The sequence below is a fragment of the Hyaena hyaena genome, unplaced genomic scaffold, assembly GCF_003009895.1.
Source record: "Hyaena hyaena isolate Hyena2069 unplaced genomic scaffold, ASM300989v1 scaffold_766, whole genome shotgun sequence".
Taxonomy (NCBI): Eukaryota; Metazoa; Chordata; class Mammalia; order Carnivora; family Hyaenidae; genus Hyaena; species Hyaena hyaena.
In genome coordinates, this window is record NW_024081398.1 from 644,151 (window position 1) to 663,224 (window position 19,074).

Below are 19,074 nucleotides of genomic sequence, written 5' to 3' on the forward strand. Positions count from 1 at the left end.
TTCATCTACTGTGTATTTGGTTGTGTCTTCCCTTAGGGTCACGCCCGCGACCCAGGGCAGAGGTCACAAAGCTATCATGTTGTACAGAAATGCTTTTAGAACAATTTTTAAACCTAGTCTCAAATAGTTAAAAATTAGTAGATTTTAGGGGCACCTGGGTGGCTCAGTCGGTCAAGCATCCAACTCTTGACTTCGGCTCAGGTCATGATCTCCCAGTTCGAAAGTTCAAGCTTATCTTCAAGCTGGCAGAACAGAGACTGCTGGGAATCTCTGTCTCCCTCTTTCTCTGCCCCTCCCCCACTTGTGCTCTCTCTCTCTCTCTCTCTCAAAATTTTTAAAAAATTCCCAAGTTTTACATAAAATCCCCAAATTTTGGCTTCTGTGAACAATCAGATGATGGAACAGCATGTTCTTTTAACCTCAGGGCAGTGACCCACTGCTCCCCAAGGTGACCCCTTGGACAGTGACCCCTCCTGCAACCCCCTGGGCCCCGATGGCCCAGCTCCCCATCTGACAGATTCCCACACTCTTTGTGCAGCCCGTGCTCCTTTCCTGAGCTCCCTCCTTCTGTCTCCTCGGCCTCACGCCGCATCAGTACTTCCTCAAATCGTGTCCCAGGACCTCAGTAGAGTGCCTTTCTGTTTCTTGACTTGATGTGTGTGTGCTCTTAGCCCCATGTGTGGTGTCCTCACCCAGGCGTCCCAGCCCCCCTTGGAGGCTGACTCAGCCGTCACGCACCCTCTGGAGAGCCCCCCTCTCCTGACACCGGCTCCCCTGGACTCTCTGCTCTTATCTCTAGCAGGACTTCCACGGTCATCACGATTGTCACACGGGCCCGTGTCCAGTCACTTGTGAGTCTTCCTCGCCTGCCACACTGTGGATTCTCGGTGCTTAAGGAACGTGCATTTCTCACGGCCATCTGTACATGTTCAGAACGTAGTACAGGGAGTGGCACATGGCACTGTTTTCAGGCAACAAGTAATGCCCGTTCTTACCCAAGTGCAGGATGAATGGAGGGTAACAGGAATCACGGAGAGGGGAGCAAACTTTCGCTTTCTCACCAGTAAAAATTGCTTTAGAGGAAGTGGCTCAGTTGTGTGGCCTCAGTGGGTTCTCAAAACTGACCACGACACTTGGCAGGTTTCCATCGTGGCTACAGGCGGTGTGGACGGCCCTGGGCCTCTGCGGCAGGGACAGAGCCTGGTGTGTGGAGAAGACCACTGAGACCACAGAGAGCCCTGCTCTCAAGGACAGAACCCACGTGGAACCAAACCACACAGGCTCAGCTGCTCCTCCTACGTATCGGCCAAATAAGTCACATCTCCTTGATAATTTTCTTCCTGAGGTACAGAGGAAAATGTCTCCTACTTACGGAAACACGGGAATATTGGGTGCATACTCCTCCTGGTCCGTGGCAGAGATTTAGTAAATAGGTAAATAATATTACTTCAAGGATGAAATGATAAATTAAAGTGAGAGTGCATGCTATGCCCAGCCATGAATCTGTTGTGGAGCCGCATCAGCCTTTCCTACGGCTGTTCCACACCACCGTCTCCGTCTCCGTGCTATGATTACTTCTTGCCCAGCTGACTGAGGTTTCACTGAGCTCAGCTGAGCTCAGCTCCGGGCTGTGGGCTGAGTTCGAATTCCCTGTGTCTTCTCATTCTGGAGAGTGGGTCAAAGGACACCGTGCACCTGCAGCCAGTGTCCAACAGTGTGCAGCAATGCCTTATGCACTTGCACCCGCCAGCCACAGCGCGCCACGGGGCCACGCGACAGCCCATGGGGACATCACTCTTCCAAAAGATGCTTGAGTGAGTCTCTTGATAATGAGAAAGCACATATAACTCCCTTACAAGAAGGGAGCCCAGGGGCACCTGGGGGGCTCAACCGGTTAAGTGTCCAACTCTTGATTTGGGCTCAGGTCAAGATCTCACAGTTCGTGGGTTCGAGCCCCGTGGGGGGCTCTGCTCTGACAGCTCTGAGACTGCTCCCGGATTCTCTCTCTCTCCCTCTCTCTCTGCCCCTCCCAGCTCTCTCCATCTCAAAATAAATAAATTAATTTAAAAAAAAAAAAAGAAGAGAGTCAATAGTTGGAAGCAGTAATCTAGTCTGTGTAACAGTGACCTCAAACAAGTATCTTCCCCATGGGGTCCCGTTTTCCTCATCCGGAATGTACGGGAATGAGAATTCCTCCTTTCAGCCATGTATCTGGGCACCGTGGCCCAGTGTCTCTGGCACCAAGTTCACCATCCCAGCCTGCCCTACAGAAAGTGAGCCCCCACTCTCTAATACGCTGGGTGAGCACTGCAGATCTCTCCTCTGTGCCAAGCCCCGGCACCTCCCGGTGCTCAGTGCTGCTCCCTGGACCAGAGTGGGGATTTCCCAATAAGCGCCAGGCCCACCCCCATCCCCCTGTGAAAAGTCTTACCCTGATTTCGACGCCCCCGTGACAAAGTTCTCCCCACATTCCTCTCCTTGCTGGCAGTGTACCCTCTCGCTCATGGCCTCCACATCAGACCCCACCTCCACTTGTATGGGTTCAGATTTCATCATGGAACCTCATAGTTTATATGCACATAATTTATATGAATGTATTTCCTAGTGTGTCTATCAATGATGTTATAAAACTAAAAGTGTGAAAGAGCTTAACAAATTGTGTACAGACAGCCTGTGGAGGAGGAGGGGAGAGAGATTGTAACCTGAAGGAGTGGTGAAGGCATGCACCCCAGCACGGGCAGTGAAGCCCCAGGTGTGCACGCACACACAGCCTTACACGCTGGGCAGAGATGACTCCATGGCCCTCAATGAGGGTGAAGCCTTGGTCCTGAAACTCTAAACACGGGCTTTTGGGACCAGCAAACAAAGTCAGAACGCACTGTCTCATCTCTGGGATGCTGGGGGGCTGACCGAAGCCCCCTAGCACTGCTCCGTCTTCCTCCAGGTGGCTTATCACTGGCCGCACTGGCCCCCTGCTTCTCTTCTCATGCTTCTTCCTACTCTACACGCGCACTTGGATGTCATCACTCAATGGTGTCTTGCCATGTCCCCTCAATGTCCCACACCTTGTTGGGTACTTCTGAACCCTAGATACCCAAGACTCCAGAAGTGTGGGAAATTAAGATGGTTTCTTCTCCTCTAACCATAATCTGAATTCCATGCGGGCTCTGGGTGACTAGGACTGGGACCCCCACCTCAAGGCAAAGATGGCACTGACTTGGGGGAGGGGCAGAACACTGTCACAAGTACCAGGCCTAGAGCTAATGGAGCTGGTCCCCAAACACCCAGAAGCTAATTTGCATATGCCTGTTTCCTGTATTTCACTCACAAACATCCCCGCAGGTGGTAATTTCCTGTGATTCTGTTTCTCTTCTGTTTCTGGTTCACTGACTGCAACACCCTAAAAGTTTAAATACAAGAGGCGGTATTTTGCAAATAGCCTGACTCTGTACAGATCATCATCCACGACGTTTCTCTGATGCTGCAGGTGACCCGGATGACGGCCCAGCGGTCTCTGGCTTGGACATTCACACCCAGAGCAGCCACAGTGCAGGCTGTTGAGAAACAAGAACATGTGTAGAGCAGACATGGACCAAGAGACACCCTTCCCAACAAGGGAAACACGCCATTGAACTTCCGCAGGACCCTGGTCTGAGGAATGCTCATCAGAGTCAGAAATTGGCTCCAGGAAAGTTCCCTTGAGGCACCACCTGAGCTCTGGAGGGAGGCCCTGATGCATTGATGTGCACCCGCTTCTAGTCATGGACAGTGAACCAAATACAGAAAGGAGCATCTTTGCTCGTCCGGGCCCTCACGGGACAGGAAGTAGAGGTGGGCCTTCAGAGCGCTCTAGTTCTTCCTTCTATTTCTGTAGACATGCTTCAGAGTAACTTTCTCACCCTCTGACATGCCGCTGCCTCTCGCCTCTGAGCTGGATTCTTCCTCCGATGAGAAAGCATCTACAGTGACAGCCCCCGACCTGGTCCTCATGCTGCTGGGGCTCATGCTGTTGATGTGGGGTGAGTGGCGCGTCTGAGCAGGTGCAGCAGGTGCGGGGCTGTGCCCGTGGTTGCCGAGATCTCTGCCTCCAGCCGGCAGCTCAGAGCCAGGCAGCAGGTGGGAAATACTGGAAAGCCAAGTGTTTGAGGAAAACGTTCGTTTCGGTTTCTACCTCCTAGCAAGCGTTCACTGTCTGTCTTTCCTTCCAGTGTGAATTCTGTCTGTCCTCACTGTTGCTGATGCCACAGGGATGGTTCATACACCAAACTGGGCCTTTAGTCCTTGTCTGTCCTGGCAACATCTTTCCCTTTCTCTTCTGTCCTTGGCCCCCTCATTCCTACCATCAAACCCTAGAATTCACCACCAACTGTTCGCTTTCAAAATCCTGTTTTGGTCACCCCCAACCCCTGCCCAGTGGCCACTTTTCAACCCCTAAAGTGACTTTTCATTGACAGGTACTGTCCTCTAGGCCCCCCCTTAGATTCTGGGGCACAAGGGTCCTGGGTCCCACCTTCACCCCTCTCCCGTGAGCGGCCTCTGATCAGCATTCTCTGCACCTTCACACCAGTGCCTTCACACAAAAGGCACCGTCTCTTTGACTCATGTCCCTTTCAAGGTAGGACACACATCTCAGTGGCCCCAGCAGGGCCAGTGACTGCCTGCCCCGGCTAGTCCCAGCCTCACACCCGGACTGCTATCTCCCACCTTCTCTGTGTCCCCCAACTCCTCCCTTCTTACGCTCAGCTTATGATCTTGCTGCCTATGTCGCTGGGGAGACGGAAGCCGTCAGAAGGGAATGACCTCGCCTGCCTGCGGCTGTGCTCAGATCTACCCGCCACCCGTCACCTGTCCTCCTTGAGGGCCGCCCTGTCCCTGTCTCCGTGCAGGACGGGCCCCTCCCTCGTCACTGGGTCCCAGATGCTCCTGCTCTCTCAGAACCGTCCCTCTGCCGTCACCACGATCCTTCCTACACGCTGTAACGTCTTTCCCCCGAAACAACGGAAACGCCTCCTGCTCCCCTTTCACAAAGTCCCCAGGGAGTTGCTGGGCTTTGCTTCATCTCCTGCCATTGTTTCGAGCTAATGTTTAACTGACATGACAGTAAGATTCACTCTCTGATATGTCGTCTAAGATTCTCCAGAAGGACTTGCTTTCACGTGCCCGCCAGCCCACTCACCACCTCAGTCCCTTTGGCATCAATCTCTCCCGGCTCCTAAGCCCTGGTGCCTGATGGCCTGTTCTCAGCGCTCATAAGCCCTCCTCGCCTGTCCTGGGCTGCTGTCCATCTTTCGTCCCCCACGCTTTCCCGCCAGGACCCGCAGCCACCTCTGCCTCACCCCGGCCCAGGCGTGGTGTCCTGTTTCCTTGCACATGGCCTCTCCGGAACGGCCCTTCGCTCCCTCTTCCAGAGATACTTCTTCCGGTGGCCTCTGGAACACCACACTCTCCTGGTTTCTTTCTTTCTTTTTTTTTTTTTTTTTAAATATTTTTATTTATTTCTAGGAGAGAGAGAGACAGCGTGAGCAGGGGAGGGTCAGAGAGAGAGGGAGACACAGAATCCGAAACAGGCTCCAGGCTCTGAGCTGTCAGCACAGAGCCCGACGCGGGGCTCGAACCCACGAACCGCGAGATCATGACCTAAGCGAAAGTCGGACGCTTAACCGACTAAGCCACCCAGGCGCCCCATCTCCTGGTTTCTTTCTAACTCAATCCCTGCTGCTTCCTGACCTTCAAGTGTTTGACTTTCCCAAGGTTGGTGCCCAGACCTGGCTTCCCCACCCCCACCCCACCCCACCCACCACACGCTCACTTCCCAGCTGCACTGCTCAGGTGCCTTATGGCCACTGTAGCCTTGAACTCAGGCTTATTTCCCCAGAGCTGGTCTCTCCTCTGAGCACCTTTCATACAGTCAATGGCTGCTCAGCCATCCAGTAGACACCGGACACTCCACATGGCCACACAGATCTCCTGATGTCCCATGCATCCCCCCAAGCTTAACCTGCTCCTCTGGGGACCTCTCCACGCCCAGGAACGTCACCGCCACTATTCCAGGGGCTGCGGCCAACCACAGAGAAGTTATACAAATTCCTCTCTTTCCTCCACACTTGAACTGCACCCGAAAGTAATTCTTATTGATTCTACTTTCAAATTTACTCTGGAATCTGACCCTTCATGGGGCAGCACTGCCCAGCGTCACAGGCGTCCTCAAGCTTCCAGACTGAGTGTCCACTGAGGTCCCCCTGCTTCTCCCGCGTGAGAGCGAGTTTACAAGTGTAAGTTGAGTCAGAGCTGTCCACAGCTCCCAGCACACCCAGAATGAAATCCAGGCCTGGGGCCACATCCAGGAAGCCCTCTGTGACTGTCTCCACCTGCCTGTAGGAACCTCACACCAGTGTTGCCCCTGGATCAGCTCCTGGGGCACCGCCTCCTCCTCCCTCTGTACACGAGCTCATTCCTTCTCAGCCTCTGCACTGGCTCCTTCTCTGCTGGGGGTGTGCGTCCCCCAAACACTGCAGGGCAGCTCTCCAATCCTGTTCTGGTTTCTACTCAGTTGGGAGCTGTCCAAATAGTCTAGACCACCTGATGATACTCTATAACTCCTTTCTCAGCTGTATCTTTTTAAAATTTGTTTATTTATTTGGAGAAAGGGGGAGCGAGAGAGAGCAAGCGGGGGAGGTGCAGAAAGAGAAGAAAAAAGCGAATCCCAAGCAGTTCCACGCTGACAGCCCAGAGCCTGACACGGGGCTCAAACCCACTAAACGTGAGATCACGGCCTGAGCCAAAGTCAAGGGTCAGATGCTTAACTGACTGAGCCACACAGGCACCCCTGGGGTTCATCTTTCCTCCAGCACAGATCACTCTTGGAAATCAGGTTATATATTGACTTTTTAACTGGTGTCCACATTCGCTCCGGCAACCCGTGTCCCATGTGTAATGTGTGGCACTCAGTAAGCCCTCACAAAGATTCGTAGGATGGATGAATAAAAGCCATGGAAGTCATGCCAGCCTCCATCAACTCCATCCTACCTGAGGAACCCATTATTTAAATAAGCATTTAAACTAAAAAGGCAGGCTATACATGCCAGATTCAGTATGGGCTCAAATAGATAATAATGATGAGGTAATATTTACTGAATGTGAAATAAAGTCCAGGCATTTTATGGATGTCAGCTTATTTAATTCTCACAAGAACTCTGTGAAGTAGGGCCATTATTTCCTCCAATCTGCAGAAAAGGAAAATAGAGCACAGAGAGGTACAGAATTTTCCCCGAAGCAGCACAGCTAGTAAGGGGAAGAGCCAGGACTCAAGCCTGTGCCTTCTGGCCGAGAGGCTGCATCTCCCTAGAGTCTTTTGTTCTTGGTCATTATGTCATAAGACTGTGCTCAAGTCCTTGGGATATGAGAGAATCTTTGGGGAAACTAGAATTCCTTCTCTGGACCTCCTTTGCCAGGAAGCAGGAAGTGAATAAAGGGCACAGTGTGTGTGTGTGTGTGTGTGTGTGTGTGTGTGTGTGTCTGTAGCAGGAGCCTGGCTGTTGTCACTGCGAGTTGGCCAGGCCGGGGGAGGGTCATCACAACTTCTGAGGGAGAGAGGACAGTGAGACGCAGTCACAAACGGAGGCACCACGTCCTAACCACGGATGGGGGCAGTGATCGGAAATGAATGTGGGAGAGGAGCAGGGGCAAAGAAGGAAGGAAGGAGGAGAATGAAGAGGCAGGAGCGAAGGGGAGAAGGAAGGGGGGAGGTGGGGGGAGCGGTGCTGGGGAAGGTACACGGGCTCCACTCGAGATCCGTACTGATCTCTCCCAAATTCTCTCCTAGCTCCACCCTGCGAACCTACTGGTGAGTAGCTCCCTTCCCTGTCCCCTTTGCTGTCCTCGGGAATCTTGTCCCGGGGCCTGTGGACGCTGTCTGACATCTGGTGACAGGGCTCCCAAGGGCCCGGGCTGCCTGTGTTCAGGCCAGTGTCTGCACCTGACATGTGCCTGCTCCGCTGGGGGGGGCCGGTCTGGCTCTGACCTTCCCAAATTCGTGGTCCTCTCCACAGAAGTCTCAGCTCGGGGAGGGAGATGCTGTTTCACAGGGAAGTCACAGAGCGTTACAGACAGATGTTAGAAAAGTCTCCACCCTCCCGGCCTGAGGGGCCCCAAGGCCCCTGTGTCTTCCTCGCTGGGCGCTCCCCCAGGGGCCCTGAGGTACTGTGGCTGCCACACGTCTGTGGAGACCATGGCCGTGGATGCCGGGGCCACGGGCCTGCCGGGAGGCACTCTGCCTCCTTCCTTCTCCAGCCCTGCTCTGTAACCACAGCTGTCAGCAGGCGCGACTTCTCTCCTGGACTCTGCTAGGTGCAAACACTGTTCGCTCTGATCCTGATCCGACGTCTGGCCTTCACCAGAAGAGAGGAGGAAGCTTCCCCAAGAAGGAATTTAACTAATGTGTGTTTAAACCCGGAACACGTCAGAACTGCTCTCTTCTATACAAAACACTGTCCACGGGGCTGAAAGAGGCTTCTGCACCCTCAAGGCTACAGGCTGCACATAGAACCAGGGAACACAGACCTCTGGGGCCAACGGCCGGGGATGTTCAGAACCAACCCAGCCTCCCAAGAGGCTCCTCCAGGGTTCACGCAGGTGGAACTCAGGCCACAGGTCCATGTGCTCAATCCGAGCGTGAGCAGACGTGCAAAGCCACACCCAGAAGAAACAACTCTCGCTACCAGGAATTTGCCAGGGGGTTCTGGGAACACCTGAGAATGATCTGGAGCAAGCTCTGCGCTCAAGGCTGAGTCCCAGCCCTCGAGAACGGCCCATCTGGGGTCCTACTCTGCACCCACCTGCCCCATTCACAAGAGTGGAGTACAGGTGCCTAGAAGCCTTCTTTATTCCTTTCTCTGCTCAGCTCAAAAGCCGTGCTGTGGTCGGCTCACCGGGGACTGCAGTTTTCCAAGGATAGAAAACGCCTCCTAGCGCACAGGCAAAGAGCAAACATTCAGGTACCAACGTTGGGACTGAGGTTTTTTTTGAGTCCCCAGGTAAAGCATTCCAGGAGCGAGGTTTGAGGATGACAGGTGTCGGAGCAGCGGCCACCTCTCAGTGATCTGGAACACATGGCATTTTTAGCTGGTGGGGGGAGAAGAGCTTCTCTTCAGACAATTCCTAACCTTCCCTGAAGAGAAGAGGCTCTGAGCTTTCGCTAAACAAATGCCTCAGGAGCCAGTGAGCACAGGGATTGGGGAGGTTTGTGGGCGCTGCTGCAGGGCAGGAGGAGGCGGGGGCAGGACCCAGCGTTGCCACCCCCCTCTGATCCACCCAGGGAAGATCCCCTACGGCCAAAAAGGAGGCATCCCTGAGCTCAAGGTGCGGATTGAAATTGCTCTTCCTCACCACGCCTTCGACAGAGGTTTGCACACAGTCCCAGAGCGAGGGAGCCCGATGTGCGCGGGAGGCGTTTTCCGGCAGGTGCATGCCTGTTCCCTCCAGTGGGAAGGAGAGAATCCATAAAAAAGGCATCGAGCACCTCTCAGTCTTTCCCAGACTGGCAGATCCTGGTGTCACATTCTGTCCTTGGAAGAAACAGTGTGACTCTAGGACACCAGGGGAATGAAGCAGGAGAAAAATGACCAATATGATTTACAACAAGAATGAATGAAACCCACTTACTTTTCCTGAAACGTCCGGCTTCACCACCTCTGATTACAGTCGCCAGCGCCCTGCCCTGTCTCCAAAAGAGCTGTGGTTAGTTCATGGGCAGAACTGTCAAAGCATGAGGACCAAGTGGAGGGCAAGGTCATCTTATGGACAGAGGAAGCACTGTGTGCAGTGGGGGCGGGGGCGCTGGGGTGTGCTGGGGGGCCACTGGGGTGCACGGTGGGTTTGGAGTGGGGGGTGCCAGGGTGCAGGGTGTGCTGGGAGTGCATGCCGCGGTGGGCTCAGGGGAGGCGCCAAGGTGCAAGGGAACCTGGGGGTGGGGGGCCAGGGTGCGGGGGGGATTTGGGGGTGTGCTGGGGGTGCATGCCGGGGTGGGCTTGTAGGAGGGCCATCAGGGTGTGGGGTGGGCTGGGGAGCAATGGGGTTCCGAGTGGGCTAGTGGGGGTGCTGCCAGAGTACAGATTGGGCTGGGGGAGACTGCTGGGGTGCGGGGTGGGTTCAGGGAGTGTACTGGGGTGTGAGGTGGGCTGGGGGCACCAAGGTGCCCGGTGGGCTCTGCGCCCTGCTGGGTGGTTATTCGAGCCTGTTTCAAATGCTGAGAACACAAAGTGCCTCTTCCTGGGTACTCTGAACCCCATTGCCCTGGAATATGTGTTTCATTCCTCTCTCCAGTGCTGCACCTGACGGCCAGGCCCTCTCAGCCCGTGGAGGGAAGCTCAGTGAACCTGACCTGCAACATCCGGGTCCCTTTAGGGAAGCTGGACGTCCCCCTCCAGTTCCGCTTCTTCAGAAACGGCCAGGTCCTGTGGCCGGACTGGAGCAGCTCCGCAGAGCTCCAGCTCCCCACTGTGTGGAGGGAAGACACAGGGTCCTACTGGTGTGAAGGAAAGACCACGGCATCCAGAGTCACTCGGAGCTCAAGGGTCCAGATACAGGTGCAGAGTGAGTGCGGGGGGCCTGCGGCCGGGGGCAGACACTGGCGGGGACAGGAGGCTGTCTCCCCTGACACCGGGGTCTGGGCTCCTGCAGGAATGGGAGGTGTCTGAGGTGTCCCCCAGCTTGTCTCCCGGTCAGAGTCCTGGAGGGATCTTCCCTACCCTTGCTAATCCCGCTTGCACGCACAGAAGAGCATTTCGGAAGCCCGCGCTGTGCTGGAGAGTGGGGGCAAAGTGCTGCATGATCGCGCCCCTATTTCCAGAAGCCGGAGCTCCCAAGGTGCCCTCAGGGAGGGCGAATGTGTGGCTGTGGGGGGTGGTTGACGGGAGCCACAGAGAAGGGAGAAATCAGACCCGCACGGTAGGCGGAGGCTTTGTGCAGGAGGCTATTGGAGAAGCTGGGGCTTGGTTTTGAGAGAGACAAAGACGAGGAGGTGTTTCCTGACTCTGGACCGTGCTGCCCCGCGTCAGGGTGGACACGCTGACATCCTCCCTTGTTCTCAGTCAAAGATGCATCCTCGGTGCTGGGAAGCGGGTGGCTCCGGGAGGCTGGCTTTCCCGCCTCTGCTCAAACTCCGCCCTGGTGAGGCTGGAGCACAGTTCAGAAGCACAGGGCAGCGGGCCCTGCTCCCGGCCTCTCACACATCACGTAAGGGGACCCTCCCAGCCGCCAGAGGCAGCCGCGTTGCCCGCCCCCTGTGCAGACGGGAAATCGAGTCCTAGAGAGGTCAAGTACTTGGATCAAGCACACACAGTCAGACCTGGAACCAGCACTCAGCCCAGGCAGCTGTGTCTGCGCTCGGCACCGCTGTTGTGCCTTGTGGAGGGAGGGCTCAAGGAGGCCGGGTCCTGGGAGCCCCAGTGTCCTGGGCCGGGAGGGGGTGCTTGGTGACAGTATGGCTTTTATCGCCCTGCAGTATCCATCCACCTGACCAAGGAGGACCTAAATCAGCAGAACTCCCCCCCCCCCCATGTCCCCTCACCTTTCCACCGAGTGAACTGCTGAGTTTGCCCGAGGCCTTTGTGTTCAGGACGGTCACCCCTCCGGGGTCACATTGTGTGCGCGCAGGAGTCCCCGTCTGCAATGTGAGCCTGGAGACGCAGCCTCCCGGCGGGCAGGTGCAGAAGGGACAGAGGCTGGCTCTCGTCTGCGAGGTGGCCACCGGCACTGGAGATATCACCTTCCTCTGGTACAAAGGCGCCCTGGGTTTGAGCCTGGAAACAAAGACCCAGCGCTCTCTGGCAGCGAAGTTCGAGATCGCGGCGGTGGGGGACAGTGACACGGGCAAGTACTACTGCGCGGCCGACAACGGCTACGGCCCCAGCCTCAGCGAGCTGGTGAGCGTCACCGTCAGAAGTAAGTTCCCCGACCCGCCAGCGGCCCGCGAGCTGGGCTCCCCGTTTCCCCGGGGGCGCCCCGAGGGAGTCCACCGGGGCCGGGCCTCCGTGGGCTGGGACTGCAGCGGCCACAGTGTGGGGACCCTCTCTGACGGCGCCCTGTCTCTCTCAGTTCCAGTGTCCCGCCCCGTCCTCACCGTCAGGGCGCCCGGGGCCCAGGCCGAGGAGGGGGACATGGTGGAGCTTCGCTGTGAGGCCCAGAGCGGCTCTCCCCCGATTCTGTACCGATTTTATCACAAGAACATCACCCTGGGGAGGAGCTCAGCTCATGCTGGAGGAGGAGCGTCCTTCAACCTCTCTCTGACTGCAGAACATTCTGGAAACTACTCCTGCGAGGCCGACAATGGCCTGGGGGCCTGGCGCAGCGAGGCAGTGCCCCTCAGCGTCACAGGTACAGCTCAGGCTGTAGGACTGTCTTGGTCACTGCCTTTTTCCAGCATCCCGGGGGAGTTTTTAAAAATTTTGTTTAAATTCAAGGTAGTTAACACATAGAGTAGTCTTGGCTTCAGGAGTAGAACCCAGTGATTCATCTCTCTCTTTTTTTAATTGGTAGAATTATTTTTTAAAAAATGTTTAATATTTATTTTTGAGAGAAAGAGAGAGAGAGAGAGGGAGGGAAGGAGAATGTGGGGGAGAGGGGCAGAGAGAGGGAGACACAGAATCCGAAGCAGCTCCAGGCTCTGAGCTGTCAGCACAGAGCCTGACGCGGGGCTCAAACTCGTGGACTGTGAGAGCATGACCTGAGCCGAAATCGGAGCCCCCCGGGCCCCCCAGTGATTCATCTCTTACGTGTGACACCCAGCGCTCATCCCAAAAAGTGGCCTCCTTGATGCCCGTGGTTCATTTAGCCCATCCCCCACCTCCCTCCCTGCGAGGACCCTCAGTTTGTTCTCTGTAGTTAAGAGTCTCATGCTTTGCTCCCTCCTGACACCACCGCATTTCCGGCGTTGTGCAGCCAGTGATGGGTCTGTGGGGGGTGCCACCTTGGGATGCTGTCTGAAGGGCACAGAGGACGTGAAGGCTGATGGCTCTTCCCCTGTCATCAGTGTGCTAAGCTGCAGCCCCCTCCATACAGAAGTCTGCCTGCTGCCCCCCACCCCCAGGAGGAGCAGACCTTGGCCCCAACCCACAGTGGAGATGTCTGCTCTCCAAAGGGTAGCCGTCCAGCTGGCAGCTCATGTGCTGACCTCTCCCTTCAGTGCCCACGGAGGACAGGCGAGAACGCCTGGCCTCGGGAATCCTCGAGGGGCTCCTCGGCGTCCTTGGTCCCGTCATTCTGGCCGTATGCTGCTGTGGGCTCAAGAAAAGACTAGGTTCGTATTTACAGAGGCTGGTATTTTGTTACTGTGACCTTTGTTTTCACGGGCACAGGCTGGGCCGGTGACGCAGGGGTGGATATGTCCTGCTGGCCCGCAGACCTACTCCCAGGCCCCCCTCCCCCACCGCAGACCCACTCCCAGCCCCCTGCATGGGAGCAGCACCCATTGGACTGATGCAGAGTGTTTGGTCAATCCTCCATCCACTATGTGTTATCTGAGGTCAAGCTGATAGCTTGTCTGATCTAATTTTTACACCAAAACGTAACTCTATTTAAACTAACTAGTCAGCCCCTGGAGGAGAAACCACAGTTAGCAATCCCAGCCCTGCTGACCATCTTCCAGGGAAAGTCGGTGCCTCTTATCCCCAGAGCATCATCATGTGGCTTCCGGCTTTCTGGAATGCTTGTCCACACCTCCTCATGTTCCACTCACCGCGGGATCCCTCCTGCTTTCCAACTTAAACGTCACTTTCTCCGAGAGGCTTCCCCTGGCCACACAGCCCGCATTCTCTCATTATTTTTCATCAGGGCACTAAGCTGGGTAGCCCCGCCCATGCTCACATGGGGAATTACATATGTATTTGTGCATTTAATCTTGGACTCCTGTTCTCTGCTAAGCAGAGATGCAAGATGGAGACAATGTGAGATTTTCACTTGAATTCCTAGTTTCTCCTGCATCATGGGGCACCTCACCTTGTCTATCACGTGGCTGGGGCCATGTCTGCATCTGATGACTTGTCATGACAATGTTAGGTCATGTGGTTGTTAAAACCCAAGGCAAACAATACAAGAAGTGCAAGTGTTTGGAGACATGGGCTCAAGTCCTCATTCGGGTGGGGGGGGAAGCTATCTTTGGGGAGCCCACACAACCACTCTGCACAGAGTGTCCCACCAGCAAGACGTAGGACCCTTGTGACTGAGTGCCGGCATGTCCTCTGGCATGCGGTGGCATTTGTGAGGGGTACTGTGGCCTGAGGCACAGTCCCACACGGGGGCCACCTGAAAACAAGTGATGAACAGAATCCCCCTTTGACGTGTTTGCTCATCTGCTTGTCTTGTAGGAAGACGTCCATCCAGGAGCCCATGCAGGTGAGGCTCCACATTCTCTGTGTGCACTGATGTTCCAGAAAAATCAATCTTACGGGTTCTGAGTTATCTTCTCTCATGGGCTTGTTTCTTATGTGATTGTAACCCAACCCACCCCTCTAGAGCTCTCCCCCTTATCACTGAGCACCTGCTTGCTCTTCCTTCTTGTTTATATATCAACTAATTAATTGAAATCCTTCTTCCATCATTCTTCCTAATTTAGCTCCCTCACCAAACTTTGACCCATTTCACACATTCACCAATGAATTGATTCATTAAATGAGTTAACCCGTATCTGAGGGTCTGTGAGTCATTCTGATGAGAAAGGAAAATGGGATCCCAAGTCTTTTTTTTTTTTTTTAGTATATGTGCTGCCGAAGCGAGCACTCGAGTCTTAAAATATCTCAGAGGAATTAAGATACATGCACATTTCTGTAATTCAGGCCAGAGAGTGTTAACCATTGCTGGTGAAGTTCTTTATAACTTAAGAGGCCGGTAGAATTTTTTTTTTAATTCTTGCATCTGGGGACATCAATGTTTAGTTGACATTAAAAAAAAATTTTTTTTAATGTTTTATTTATTTCTGAGAGAGAGACGGCATGAGCAGGGGAGGGCCAGAGAGAGAGGGAGACACAGAATCAGAAGCAGGCTCCAGGCTCTGAGCTGTCAGCACAGAGCCTGACGTGGGGCTCGAACCCACAAACTGTGAGATCGTGACCTGAGCCGAAGTCAGACGCCCAATTGACCGAGCCACCCAGGCGCCCCAAGTTGACATATTTTTATACTGTGTTGCTCTTATGCCGACAAAGCAGATATTTTCCACCAAATCAGGGTACCGCTCTTCCAGGGGTACATGCACCCACAAGCCCACTTTCTTCTCTCCCTTCCTCAAGCTGCCTGTCCTGCTCAACACCCTGTTTTCTGTCGGGGGTGAATCGATATTGCTTCATTCAGAATTCACTGAGCGTGTGTGATGTGAGGGGCCCTGATGCGGGTGTGGGCGACACTATTGTGAGCCCAGCAGCTGACGGCCTGTGCTCATGGGCTGTGTGCTCCAGCGCTACCCGGCTGCACCCTGCTCAGCCAGGTCAGGGCATGCGCCACGCAGCCGTGCCCGGGACTCCCCCCAGAAGTCAGTATTCCACCCGGGACCCTCCCTGGCGGGCTTCTCTCCTTTGATGTCTTGCTCACAACCATGGATGGAGATGTGCGGGGCATTGGGGAGGCTACCCCATGCAGATAACGTGTGCTTCTGCGTCTGCAGGAGCCCTCCGAGCCCGGTGCCATCAGTTTCCAGCTACGTCAACTCACCTGCCCCGCTGCAGGGACAGTCTATGTATGAAAACGGTGAGGCTCCCAGGTGACCTGGCCCAGGCAGCTCCAGTGAGCTGGGGAAGGGGCGATGGGGCCTGCCAGCCACACCTGTGTCTGCGGTGCCCCAGCCGCCGCCTCCGCGAACAGGTGGCTCCACATGGCGGCAGGTGGTCGGCGTGGAGTGAATCAACTGCAGGAAGAAAGGGCTGTGTCCCGACGCCTACTTTCTCCTCTTTCAGTGAATGTTGTCTGCGGGGACGAGGTTTACTCCTTGGTGTACCGCACGCAGCAGGAACAGCCACCAGCAGGTGAGACGTGGGGGAGTGACTGTGTCTCTTTCCCGGAACCAAGGAGGTAATCAGGGGCTGCCCCGCCTCCCTGAGCTCTGGCCTTCGGTCTGGGTTCCCCTGTCAGACGGCACATTGGGGTGGTGGTGGCTGCCTGCCTTCCTTGAGTGGCTCCGGGCATCTGCCCACTTGCTGTTGTCCTGTCTACACTTGGTGGCTCCGCAAATGCCAGAGGTATAAATGCCCAGAGGGACCTACTCACCAGCCCACCCCTACTGGGCTGCCTATTGTCCTGTGCACAGCAAGGAAATCATGTTTGTGAAAGGCAGAAAAGCAAAACTAAAAATATTGACGGCAACCAATACGCTATAGGTAGATAGGAGAAGAGGCATATAAACAGTTATGTTTAAATATAAACAACACCTGACAGGCACATCTTCTATCCCGCAGTACCGCCCCGGAGAACGCGTGTCGAGGACCAGGTGAGTCACAATCCCTACTGTACTTTCCTTCTTGCTCTTCTCTCTTCCTTCTACAGAATACTCCTCAAACTTTTAAAATTATAGCCGCTTTGGAAAGCCAAAATGTTTCCATGGTCCATCTCTTCCCTCATCTCCCCACACGGTGGGACACACACATTTGGTTGTAATAATAAAGTGTCACTGTGCAAGGGGATTGTGGAGGCTTGCAGACACGTTTCCGTTGGCAACAGACACGTGGATGATTTGTAGCTGCACTGTAACACGTGCCAAGTCTTCTCATGCCATTCCTTGAAAATCTTTATTCTGAAATACTGCTCAACCACACACACACACACACACACACACACACACACGTACACACACACACAACATTGTGTTGTGAGGTTAACCAATCTGTGGAAAGCTAAGTTAACATTGAACAAAGCTAAACTAGTAGTGATTTGGGTCATTGAAACTTGGTGATTTGTCAACCTTGAATAATTCAAGACATCACTGATAATAGGAAAATACTTTCAGAAAATTACGGGAATCACACCTCAGCACGAGTGCAAAGGCACTAGATGCTTTGCAGTTTTGTCGAGTGTGGTGGGGAAGCCAGACATCTCAGGACAGAACTGTGTCCTTGCTACCCCAGTGACACGCTACATTTAGTTTAGGTGCAAAATCCTGAAATCCTGCAAAAAACGCCAGCCTGAGGAACGGCCTAATGGTGGCCCCTTAGAACGGGAGAGGGGCTTGCACAGTCAGGTCGGCGTGCTCAGGGGCACCTCTGCAGCCCACCAGCGGGACGCAGCCCCTTTGAAAACGCTCGCCCAGGGCCACAGTCTTCCAAGAGGCTGTGCCACGTGGGCTACGTGGTGCGTCGTGACAGGATGCGTCCAGGCTGCCTGGGGGAGAGATCCAGGGGGAGGCTTGTCCCACGTGTCTCCCCTGCTCTGGTCCTGTGTATGTGCCTTGGCTTTTAGGATGCCTCAGCCATCTATTTTAGGCTGAAGAATGCAAACGTTAGGGATGAGGACTATGAAGACACTATGTAAAGTTCCGGAAGATTCTGCTCTTTGGAAACCATCCATGACTCCAAGCCTCAGAACCAGTACACTCTTCAGAGACCCTGGGGTAGTCAGCTCTCCAGTACTTCCCACCCCAGTGCCTCCCCCCGAGACTATTCCTACAACCAGCCCAGAGAACCAACATGAACGCGGGGGTGGGAAGGACCTAGTGACCAGAACCCCATACCTACTGGTTCTTCTAGGCTCAGGTCGAATTGTGCTCTAACTCTTTCCTGTGAGAGGACACAACGTGGGTGAAAGAACTTGGGATCTTGGGGTGGAAGGACAGTGCGGCTCACCCAGCGTTCAGGTCGAATTGTGCTCTAACTCTTTCCTGTGAGAGGACACAATGTGGGTGAAAGAACTTGGGATCTTGGGGTGGAAGGACAGTGCGGCTCACCCAGCGTGCAGGGACGCAAGGTTAGTGATTCCGCGGGGCTGCCGCACACGGACATGGGCGCCGGTCACCTTGTAAGTGTGGACCAGCTCTGTACTGATCTCCAGAACAGAAATCTCATCCTGCCACTTAAGTGACCCAGCCTGTTTCTGCGTAAAATATGTGACTCGGTGCATTTGGGGTCACTGCCACCAAACAGAATCCAAGCAAAGTTTCGTAACTACTTACCGTGGGTGCACTTAACTTTGGAGACATATTTTGTACGCACAGGCCAGTCTAGATGCCTTGGTGAGTTTCACCACATCCAAAGTGCTATACTTGCTGCAGCCTTTAGAAGCTTTATGAATACAATTTTTCTTCTTTTATTCACAAACGTTTTAAAAATGTGACAATATGGGGTGCCTGGGTGGCTCAGTCAGTTGGGCATCCAAGGTTGGCTCAGGTCATGGCTTAGGTCATGATCTTGCAGTTGGTGAGTTCGAGCCCCGTGTTGGGCTCTGTGCGGACAGCTCAGAGCCTGGAGCCTGTTTTGGATTCTGTGTCTCCCTCTCTCTCTGCTCCTCCCCCACTCACACTCTTTCTCTCTAAAAATAAACATTAAAAAATTTAAAATGTGACAATTTGGAGTCTCTATTTTCATTTTCACCACCTCCCACAAATTAAAACAATTTAGAAGTATACAATCTAAAAACTAAGAGTTTTTCTTATATCTAACACCACAAATCGTGCCCATTGTTTAAAAACTTAGTGTTGTTAAAATCTTAGCTCTGCAGATAGTTTTCAATTCTTCGTACAAACTCTTATACGTGCATGTAAATACACAAATATTTAGAAATATACCTATCTGTAAAAATTGTGAAATATTTTCAAGTCTTTATGTAGACTTTTATACTATTTTAAAAGACTATATATATCGGTTACATACAGATAAATCATAATATATACTCTTTTGTTTTGCAAAGTCTAAGTAACATAAAATTTACCATAATAACCATTTTAAGTGTACCATTCAGTGCCGTGAAATACTATCATGATATAGTATAATCTTTTCAATCACTGATGGACATTAGGTGGTCTCCAAAATTTTTATATTATAAAAATAATACTAAAATAAGTATCCTGGGGCGCCTGGGTGGTTCAGTCAGTTGAGCGTCTGACTT

At 53.7% G+C, this 19,074-nt stretch overlaps 1 protein-coding gene across 3 annotated transcripts; it reads left to right on the top strand.

Moving 5' to 3' along the window:
• The first annotated feature begins 3,491 nt into the window (after window positions 1–3,491).
• On the top strand, window positions 3,492–18,298 carry FCRL1 (Fc receptor like 1). 3 transcript variants are annotated; one of them, XR_005525760.1, is made up of 12 exons: window positions 3,492–4,019; window positions 7,823–7,843; window positions 10,321–10,590; window positions 11,653–11,940; window positions 12,094–12,372; window positions 13,181–13,294; window positions 14,361–14,388; window positions 15,650–15,732; window positions 15,939–16,007; window positions 16,437–16,468; window positions 17,434–17,726; window positions 17,828–18,298. XR_005525760.1 is itself a non-coding variant. In XM_039218493.1 (11 exons), exons 1-11 carry the CDS (start codon window positions 3,908–3,910, stop codon window positions 17,503–17,505), a joined length of 1,368 nt encoding a protein of 455 aa, XP_039074424.1. In that variant the 5' UTR covers window positions 3,492–3,907; the 3' UTR covers window positions 17,506–17,754. The 3 variants fall into 3 exon arrangements, 2 of the variants coding, with proteins under 2 accessions (XP_039074424.1, XP_039074425.1); XM_039218493.1 differs by lacking the exon at window positions 17,828–18,298 and having other exon boundaries at window positions 17,434–17,754; XM_039218494.1 differs by lacking the exons at window positions 7,823–7,843; window positions 17,828–18,298 and having other exon boundaries at window positions 17,434–17,754.
• Window positions 18,299–19,074: the final 776 nt, after the last annotated feature.